This window comes from Pseudoliparis swirei, chromosome 19 (assembly GCF_029220125.1).
Source record: "Pseudoliparis swirei isolate HS2019 ecotype Mariana Trench chromosome 19, NWPU_hadal_v1, whole genome shotgun sequence".
In the NCBI taxonomy this organism is placed as follows: Eukaryota; Metazoa; Chordata; class Actinopteri; order Perciformes; family Liparidae; genus Pseudoliparis; species Pseudoliparis swirei.
The window spans coordinates 10,959,879-10,970,502 of record NC_079406.1 but is presented as its reverse complement, the minus strand read 5'-3'; the positions used below and the strand labels follow the sequence as shown (position 1 = coordinate 10,970,502).

The 10,624-nt window shown below is 40.6% G+C and overlaps 1 protein-coding gene across 1 annotated transcript; it reads left to right on the top strand.

The window, feature by feature from the left end:
• Positions 1 to 3,582: 3,582 nt before the first annotated feature.
• nkx1.2lb (NK1 transcription factor related 2-like,b) lies at positions 3,583 to 9,968 on the top strand. Its single transcript, XM_056439984.1, has 3 exons — positions 3,583 to 3,843; positions 5,415 to 5,631; positions 9,238 to 9,968. Exons 1-3 carry the CDS (start codon positions 3,583 to 3,585, stop codon positions 9,966 to 9,968), a joined length of 1,209 nt encoding a protein of 402 aa, XP_056295959.1.
• The last annotated feature ends 656 nt before the right edge of the window (positions 9,969 to 10,624 follow it).

Genomic DNA, 10,624 nt, shown 5'->3' with positions numbered 1-10,624 from the left:
TTGTATACACTGTGCATGTATTAAAATATGACCGAGTACATGTATCAAATACGTTTTTTTAGTTATTAGATTAAAGCATGAAATAGCAATAATACGGAGAATTGTGTCTCATAAGCCATTTAATGAACCGTTGATCATTATGCAATAACACAAATAATGTAAAGTGCATCATATCAGTAGTGGACACTCAACAATAAGACACTGGTTAAATAAATGTTCAGTGTGGACCAATCAGAGACAGAGACAGTGAAGACGGCAAAGCGATGAGATGAAGGTTGAAGCCTCTGTATCACCACCTCACTCTGACCAGCCACCAGTGTGAGATCAGGCAGCTCAAGCTGCTAATTATAGTAATTATGATTCATTACTGTCTGAGATTAATTTAATAAAGAGGAGGCTGAGCAGAGCTCGTTAACCTTCATTAGAATAATTATAGACACAAGACACACACAGGCTCAATCACACACACACATGACTGTGGGAACCGGGACTGCCACTGCATGTGTGTGTGTGTGTGAGTGTGTTTGTGTGTGTTTGTGTGTGTGTATGTGTGTGTTGTGTGTTCAATTCAATTATGTTTATTTTACATAGCCCAATATCACAAATTACAAATTTGCCTCAAAGGACTTTACATCCCTGTCCCTGGAGCTTACATCAGATCAGGAAAAACTCCCAAAATAAAAACAAACTTTCACGGGGAATATGGGAAGAACCCTTCAGGAGAGCCACAGAGGAGGCTCCCTCTCCAGGAAGCAATATATATATTATGTGTATAGGATGAACAGCATTACAGAGTTCATGCACATTTAATGAATATGACATAAATGTATGAATGATTAGTAGGCATGCACGATCTAGACCTCCACAATCCATGAAACAGAAGGAGGTAGGGGGGGGGGGGGGGCATCAGCAGGGCCATGGCAGGAGACCAGCCCAGCAGGCAGGAGGCATCAGACACAGCCAGATCCAATGGACCCTATGAAACGTGAAGTCACAAAGATTTCGGTGATGAAGCAGAGTTAGCAATGTGCAATGGAGAGATGCAAATGCATCCATAAAGAGAGCTTGAAGAGGAGCTCAGTGTATCCTAAAACGTCCCCGAGTAGCCTATAAGCCTGTAGCAGCATATCTATTTGCCGGACCAGGGCAAATCTGAGACTGCCCTAACTATAAGACTATTCAAGAGGAACAGTCTTAAGTCTACTCTTAAATGATGTGACTGTGTCTGCCTCCCGGACTGAAAGTGGAAGATGGTTCCATAAAAAAGGAGCTTGATAACTGAAGGCTCTGGCTCCCATCCTACTTTTTAGGACCTCCCCAAGTAGCCCCACATTTAGTGAGTGCAGCTCTCTGGGGCAATACGGTACAAGCTCCTTTAGATATTTGGTGCATCACCAATCAAGGCTTTGTAGGTGAGGAGAATCATTTTAATGTGATTGTGTGTGTGTGTGTGTGTGTGTGTGTGTGAGGGTGCGCGTGTTTGTGGTTGCGTGCATGTGTGTGTGTGTGTGTGTGCATGTGTGTGTGTATGTGTGTGTGTGTATATGTGGTACTGTGGTACAATAATTGAGGAGCGAGTGTTCTCAGAACTATAAGAAAGAGGCATAAACGACTGCTAATGGAGAATATTTCGCGGATCCACACTTTACATTTTATTAAGTCAATAACCCATTATTGGCCATTATACTGTATATTTTCAATGTTGTATACTTAACAGTATTTGTAATATATGTAGTATTTATAATTATATAATATTATTTTAAAGTGTTTATATGTCATTCATTTGAGCTTATTGGCAATATTCTTGTAATTAAAATTAGTTGTGGTATATTATTATTGTTCTTTTTAATATTACTATTAGTCTTGCTGTAGCTTCTGCCTCTGAAAAAAATGTTTTATATTGAATTACTTCTTTTGTTTAATTTCCCTGTTGCAGTGTATATTGGTAGTGCTTTGTAGTTTTCTTCCACCATAGTTAAAATGCTAATATTTCCCACGGTAAAAAAGCTGCTGTGATATTTTAAAATCTGCTTAATATATTGACTAAACATAAAGCGGAAGCAGGAAGTAGATCAAAGTGCCGCTGTAATGTCTGTAGCTTTCTGATTGGCTAATCATGTCTCATTGTTTCAGTCATTATTTTGCTCAACTTTTAATTTCTTCTTCCTAAGGATCATTGAGCAAGGCAATTACATGAAGCTGACCTTGTGTATTAGGGCTGGGGAGGACAGGAAAGATGTCTCATCACCCCTCTTTCTTTTTCTAATTTCTTTCATAACAATATAAAAAGTGGCGTCAGAGCCTCCATCACTAGCCCTCTCCTCTGTGGCTGAACATGTGAGGCGACGGAATATTAAGTTCCAATCATTAGAATAAACACGTTGTGTGTTAAATCAAAATCCAATTCTGTGGTCTATTATTTTCTGGCATAGTAATGACTGTCAAGGATTAGGAATCAATATTTCACTGCAGCAGGGACATTACCGGCTTTATTCAGGCTGTAATTGAGTTTTGAGGAGAGGCCTATACCCTGGAATCTGCATTAAAGATAAGGGCGTCTTTCATGTGAGGACAAGTAGCTGAGTGAGTCGACACATGATCACACATCAGCTGCACGGCCACGACGGTGTTAATGTCCTGCTACAGGCTAGCCTACAAGTTGCTAACATTTCCCTGAAGACTTCCCTGTACATACTAAAGCACCTCGTGTGGTCGCTGGTAAACGGGGAGGAAGAGCCAGCTCTCCCGCTCTCTGGTTCTCCTCGTGCTCGGATGGCGAACTGGCCCGAGAAATAGACTATTAGTGGAAGTGGGATTCATTTGTAGCCAATTATAACCCGTAGAGTTGAAGAGGAATGCATACATAAAGAGGGAAGTGGTCGCGCGCGCGCACATGGGAGTGTGTGAAAGCGGGTCCTCGAGGGGGGAGCTAAACAACCCAAAAGGAGCTGAGAGCTGCATGAGCTGGAGGAGAGCGCGAGAGAGGGGGAGAGGTGGCTTCGCTTAACTAATGGAGAGAGAGAGAGAGAGAGAGAGAGAGAGAGAGAGATAGAGAGAGCTAGTTTGAACTATTAGAGAGATAGATCAGCGTCCCCCCCGCCTTCAACTCCTGTCAAGCTTCCACGCGCACCCACCGGTGACCAGACGGAGCGCAGGAGGCTGGAGGTCGGGACGCCGATCTCTATTTATGTGTGTGTGCCAACACGGGATAACAGCGCCGTACAAGACAGACAGACATTAGATCACCGGAGACGTTGTTACCACAGTGATTGCGGAGGATGAAGGGGAAGGAGCCGGAGAGAAGAAGTCAGAGAGATGAAGTTTAAAGTTTGATGGGATCCAGTTAAAGCCCTTCATCTGCCCAGACTCTCACCTATGGGGAACTTTAACAGGCTGCACATCATCTCACACCGGATGTTGATGGGACTCATGAACCGGTCTGTGGGGGCAAGTTATTGTTTTTTCATGAATATCATAGCCTAGTCCCTTTAAACGGTTTGGTCTGAGTAATTTTTTTCCATTTTGAACCACTCCTGCTTTTAAAATCGGAATCTTAATATATGGGACACGGAGATTAAAGCGATGAACCGGGACAGAGCGGTAACGGAGCCCGGAGCGGACACGGTCCAGCCCGTGATGAGTCGGGACAGAGCGCTACCGGCACCCGGCGGTGACGGGGTCCAAACCGTGGTGAGCCCGGACAACGGAGACATGCTGAACAGAGGTGCTGCCGGAGAGAAGCGGCTCTTTTCCAACACTGTAGCGGGAAGCAGAGATGCTCAGGCCGTGGAGAACCACTTGGAAACTCCACCGACTAACCCGGTGTTAGCCCCAGCACAGCAGGTAGATGCATGGGACCAAACTTGTCAGATTCGTGGAGAGGGTGGGTGGTAGTAAATGAAGCAGCACATAGTGAATGAGAAAATCATTTTAAAGTCTTTATTTGTGTGTCTGTTTTTATTTCTATGAGGATGATGATGATATTGATGGTAGTTCCGTGTTGTAGGCCTATGTTGTGAAGTTGTGGTTGTCCGATGGCAGGGAATAATGAAGACATAGAAGTACAATTAACAGCCAATTTGCTGCGCTAATGTATTTCGAAACAATACAAATAAACGAAACACATAGAGATACCATCAAATTCGTTTTTAGAAAAAGATCACAGGGAAATTGACTTCTTACTGCAAACTTTGTTGTGTTTTTTTTTGCGCTCGAATCTAAAAAATTTCCCGGAATTATGTGATTTAATCTGAATACCATTTACAACCCAATCTTTCTATTTCTCTTCAATTGGATTTTTTTTAGACAACCAAAAACTCCATAAACTATTTGTATAAAAATATGTTTCATAAAAAAAAAAGTGTAGTTCTCGAGAAATCCCTCAAATAGAGGCCCATGTCATTATATTACATTTCACTTTCGTTTTATAAATTCTTCCGTATCCTAAATAGAATATCTTAATCGTAGCTCTGATCGAGGTATTGTCGGATTATTCTTATTATCAGATGTTAATATGACTCAGGGTCCTTCCCGCATGCTCCCTCGGATTATTCAAAGAGCGAATTATAATGTTATTAATGTGGGATTATTCATGTGGACATGCTTCAGACTGGCTTCATTAATAAATGAGTTATCCTAACCAGGAAGTAGTGCGGCAGAAAGCCACACTGAGATACCGCATCTTTTATCTGCCTTATACAGTTGGCCACCTTTTTGGCTTGACATAAATCGGAAGGCTCTTAATTCCATATATATTTATATCACATCAATCGTAAACACGGTGTACACATATACGGATGTAAATGATATGCGTATTGGGGACCTTATGGAAATCATAAATGAATGTTTGGATTAAACTCTAAACTTGTTACAGTTATTTTCATCCAGAAATAATCAAACTAAAAGTTTACTTCTTTTTTGTCCACACACAAGACGTGTACAATAAAGATGGGATTGATTCTTTCACCTCCTGATACCCTATTGACCGCTGTATTGGATGTAGGAAATAGTGGATTTGTGCTCAGGATGTGGGAGTTTGCTTATAAATGAAGACCGTTAAAAGTCCCTTTTATTGGTTTTGATGTGTTCTGTTCACACTGATGTTTGTCTGCCTTCAGGTCAGTTTTCTTCAATACTTTAATGCTATGTTTAAAGATACGAGACTATTTCATGAATATTTATTACAACTATTATATTTTTGTAATTGTTATTGTTATATTTAGTTTTGATTTAAATAGTTTTGGCGAGTGTTGTAAATGATGAACAATCGCCGATATGTGTATGAATGAATGCATAACCCGTGCAAGGAAACAAATGTCGGGCCGAGGAAGAAACACAAGACGCTTAAACAGAAAATGGAGCTTCTGGCTGAAATGTATACTGTGAATGAATAATTCCAATGTGTTATTTTCCAGGGCCCTACCGGGCACCGGACCACCTCTTTCTCCGTACTGGACATTCTGGACCCCAACAAGTTCACGAGCAGCCGACGACAGCAGCAGCACGCGAGCCACGGAGGTGAGCGGGAGCTGAACGCGTACGGAGCGGAGAACCGGAGAGGGGGAACTGGGGAGTGCGAGGCCAGCCTGGAACCCAGCAAAGGCTGCTACGGTGCGGAGGAATACCAGAGCAGTAAGTCTGAATGCACCTTTGAAGCCAGGCTCCCTAATCCCTGTTAATGTTGTTTGTTTTCCTTAAAATAGTGCCCCGTTCTTTTCTCCGTCAATCGGACTTTAAACGATCACTTCAGTTTGCTGAACCAAGTGCTAGTATTCAACTTTTTTTCACTTTAAAAAAACAACATTTTCTTTTTTCTTATTATTGATCTATGGTTTATTTATCATTCCCAAGTCAGTATTTATTCTTATTTTAATTGTGTCTAAAAACTGTTCATCCGTAGCAAAAAGAAATTATTTGGTCTTTTAGTCAAAAAGATCAAAGAATTCCTTCTTTCTTCTTTGTTCAAACTTGCAGCTCTCGTATTCCTCCGCAATGTAGCAGTCTTATATGGGCTGTAGGCTGGGATCCGTTTTTGTCTTTCTTTTGAGGATATTTTTGTGTGTAGACTTTGTTCACCCATTTACCATTTTTTATGTTGCATGTATCCAATGTGCTGCATGGACAATGGTTTTACTTTTCAGTGTGTGGGCCTATGTCTCTTTATTTACTGGTTTTCAGAACAGTCTAAATACGGAGTTATTTTATTTTTTCCTCCTCAATTCAATTAATATTTTTTTTTTCATCGAAATATTTGTCTAAAATCCCTATATCCCTATGAAACATGGAGACACAACAAGAGTCACTATTTTGATTAGTTTTCCATGAGCAGTTAACTACCAGTGCTCCTAAAACGCGCGCACGCCGAAGCTGTGGCTCTTTTCGAAAGGTTATTTAAGCTCAAATATTAGACGGACTTTATGGAGGACAGTCATTGCGCAGTGCCGTTACGCACGGCCGTACGCTGGTTATCTTCATTAAATCGCCTGAAAACAGCAGGCTGCTGCTATACCTTAACCTATACGCACTTCAGACTGTTTGTATATAACTCGCTATTCAGGGCGCATCATAGTCTATTTTCCAACTTTCTTTTTAACAAATGTAGCGCATTAATATTGCCCCCCCCCCCCCCCCCTACAATCAAAAGAAACCTGATATTAAAGGTATATGGTAACCAACCAACATCTCTTCTTGAATCAGGAACCACAAATCAGAAATATTCGAAAATAAAAAACAGAAGAAGTCTGTTTCTGTTAGGCCTAGCTCTCTGTCAACGAACACAAAATAATAGAAACAAATTATGTCTTTATTGATGCTCAGTTAAAAAAGAGTGAAGGCCTGAGGTAATTGGCCGTGCATGCAGTGTGCATTGGTATTATTGATTGGTCTGTTTAAAAAACAGTTGTAAGAGCATGACAGACTGTGAAAAATCCACAGAATTGTTTTCTTCATTGGAAAGTAGCCTTTATGTTTTCTGTTTCCAACCAATGTTCAAAAGGTTCTAGTCGGTCTATCTATCCTATTTGATTTGAGATCATGTGCCCTGAGACCTACCTGCAGGATAATTACATTAGGGCACGTGGGACTTTGTGACCATAGCTCTTTACAAATAACTCAAATCTTATCAAATACATGTTCATTTGTATTTAAATAGTTTTCATTCACATTACTAGACTGGAGGGAATAATAGTAAACACATGTTTTACTATTTAAAATTGAATATAAAGGTCCTTATTGTAAACATATACAATCAAATTTAGATAATTGTCTGTTTTCTAAATTCCTAATTACTCCAATTACCATTATTACCAATTACTAATAATTAGATTAGATTAGATAGATAATCAGATGATAATATAATTCATTAACTAATCAGGTTGATTCAAATAATACATATTCATTTTGAACTTGACCAACAAATGGAATTTCATTATCAGCCTGGATTATCATGATGTGTTACTTTTTCCTGTGGGCAAATAATTCAAATTTGTCAGCAGCCAAAAAAGGAATATCTGCTAATTTACTAATATGGTTAAACAAATCTAGACTTTTCTTCTCATACAAAAAAAGTGGTATGTAATTGTCTTTTCTTTGTGTTTCTATACTTTTCCCAGTTTATTTTAGTTCTAAAGTATGCCACATGCTCACAATGGATTTTAAGAGGAGAACGAATGTATTTTGTTGGTGATAGAAACAGAATGTTGAAAGTCACAGATTTAATGAAGAACATTTGGCAACATTGCAAAATGTCCAGTATGTTATATTTGTAGGATTTTCTTTATTTTAATTAAATTATTTTAACACTTCAGACAGGATAACTTGTCTGGATTACTACATGGCACAGCAGGCAACGGCCCTGGCCTCCCCAAAACCTCAGTGGCCCTAAAGTTGCTTTAAAGTAATCTGTTTACAATGATTGAATTTCACATTGACAGTGATTAGAATTTGTTTGATAATATACAAAAAAATAAAATAATGTGTTTCCTCCATGTTTACTCATGTGATGTATTTTCTTTGATAAATAAATCAAAACAGTATTCCAGTATTTCAGCTGAAAATGTTTGCACCATGAAGGCTTCCACATGCTGAGCAAAGCCACATGTTAATTTAGATTACTGCTCCTATGATCCCCACATGTTTGGCTGATAACAACTCATAGAGAATTACATTTTTACTTAGCACTTTGACTAATGATGTGATTAGTTCCTCTGGAACTCCTTTGAAAGTTTGATCAGCGTTTCAATTATTATTCATATCATAGTCATTCAGAGATTATAGGCCTCAGTGACTTTTATTGTGGCTGATTATTGTTGACATTTGTATTACTGTTTTGTAATTGTGTGTTGTCTTTTTCTTTTCAATTAACCACATTCCTTAAATCTTACATTTTATCTAGTACATAGTTGTCATATATTGCACACTGGATCATACAAACAAAGGTGGGATAAAGCAAGACTGGATTACCAACTGGGAAACACTCACACCTCAGGCATCCTGATCACTGTGTTTATTGCACATGTATTTGGTAATAAACAGCACTAAAACACAATATGAACTAAAATGATAAAGGCCCTGTGTTTTACAAAAGGTTTGGATTAAATACTGTCATTATTTCAGTTAATATGATCGTGTCATGGTGCATATTCACATATTTGTGATTAATTAAATGACCAAAACCTGGTACCAAAATGAGTGACACAATACAAACCTGGGGCTGGGTAATGGTTCAGTTTCTGAAGCACAAGGCAACAGCTAATGCACGCATGCATCCAAAGTGGCCCAGGGGCCCCTGGTGGATTAATAGAGCCCGGGGTTCGGGAGCATTTTTTATATTTACAAAGTCATCGGATCATTTTTACTTCAACATGTGTGTCTTGAGGCTGTCAGAAACTAGCCATTGGAGGGACTGCACACACAGACACACAAACACACACACACACATGATTATTCTTGCTTAATACTGTTAAACTATGTATATTGCCGTGGGTCTCAAATGGGGGTACGGGAAGGCACTCCAGCGGTATGTGAAAATGAGCATCCATTAAAAAATCCTTTACAAATTGTTATTTAATAAATATTCAATAACAAATAATGTAAGTGTAAGTTCATACATATATTAAATTAGACACAGATTTCACAGCACTAATTATTACATATATGAAAAAATGCTTTGCACTGGTTAGATACACTTATGTAGTGGATGTTAATTTGATATTGTCTTTGTTGTATGTGTATTTCCAGAGGAAGGCTTTGTATACAGAAGCCACGATGAGGATGACTATCACAGATCTGGGACCCCAGATTCAGAGGCTCCAGACGGGCCCTACAGCAGTGAGGAGAGCAGCTCAGCACTGCCCAGTAGCGGAGACAGAGATCTGGGCCAGCACAGCATCCAGGACCATGGCAGAGAAACCAAGAGCCCTGGTGGAGGCCCCACAGGCCAGCTCGCCGATGTCCAGGCCAACGGGGGACAGGAAACGCAGGGCAAACCAAAGAGGAAGCGCTCTGGCTCGGACTCCAAGTCGGGGAAGCCCCGTCGAGCCCGGACTGCCTTCACGTATGAGCAGCTGGTGGCGCTGGAGAACAAGTTCAAGTCAACGCGCTACCTGTCAGTTTGCGAGCGGCTCAACCTGGCCCTGTCACTCTCCCTCACCGAGACCCAGGTAAAGATATGGTTCCAGAACCGTCGTACCAAGTGGAAGAAACAGAACCCCGGAGCAGACACCTCCGCCCCCACCGGCACAGGAGGAGGAGGAGGTTTGGGAGGAGGCCTGGGAGGCCTTAGCCCTCTCAGCACGTCCCCTCCAATCAGTGGGCACCTGGCCATGCACGCTGGCTACGCCGGGCACCATCACCCCCCCACCGGCAGCCTTGTTCAGCTGCCTTTCCTCACTGCCAGCCACGTCCTGTCCCCTTTCATGCTGGGGACACAGAGCTACGCTGCACCTGCCTTCTACAGCACACACCTGTAGAGACCAACAAACACACACACACACACACACACACACACACACACCAGACAGACTCACCCTCAAAAACACACTGAGGCCAGGGAGATTGAAATGTTTCCACAGACAGACTGTCAGTGCTCTGCTTCCCTTTTTAATACCAACATTTGAAGGCTTTAATTTCAACGGATTCTTTGAATAGAATCTGCCAGAAACTGTATATAAATCTATGTTCTAGCTACCTATTCCGAATGCTGTTTTAAACTAAGTAATAGACAAATAGTTGATTTCTTTGTTTAAAAAAAACAACTCTGTATGAATATTGAATGTTTATTTATGACTTAAGGAATGGCTTAATCTATTGTCAGTACCGTGTAACTCCAGCTGTGATTGTTTTCATTTCTGTTATTTATTTAATTTTGTTCACAGTTTCCATAAAATCCTTGGATGTACTGAATCCTCAGCGCAACATGATATCGTCCTTTGATATTAAAATAATGACAATTAAACTGTAAAATTAGCCCGGTGAACTCATTCTAATTGAACAGGTCAGCATGGTGTCCCTGTCTCCTCACAGCTCCTGGGTTCAAACACTGTTGGTTTGTTCCAACAGTCCGACCACCAAAATCAGCGAGTATGTGCAGTGTTTTAAAACGAAACACTCGTAGGCAACAGACTTT

Coding starts and splice junctions, on each gene's coding strand:
- nkx1.2lb (XM_056439984.1), top strand. CDS start 3,583: ATGAACCGGGACAGAGCGGTAACGGAGCCCGGAGCGGACACGGTCCAG. Junction 3,844..5,414: donor TGTTAGCCCCAGCACAGCAG/GTAGATGCATGG, acceptor GTTATTTTCCAG/GGCCCTACCGGGCACCGGAC. Junction 5,632..9,237: donor TGCGGAGGAATACCAGAGCA/GTAAGTCTGAAT, acceptor GTGTATTTCCAG/AGGAAGGCTTTGTATACAGA.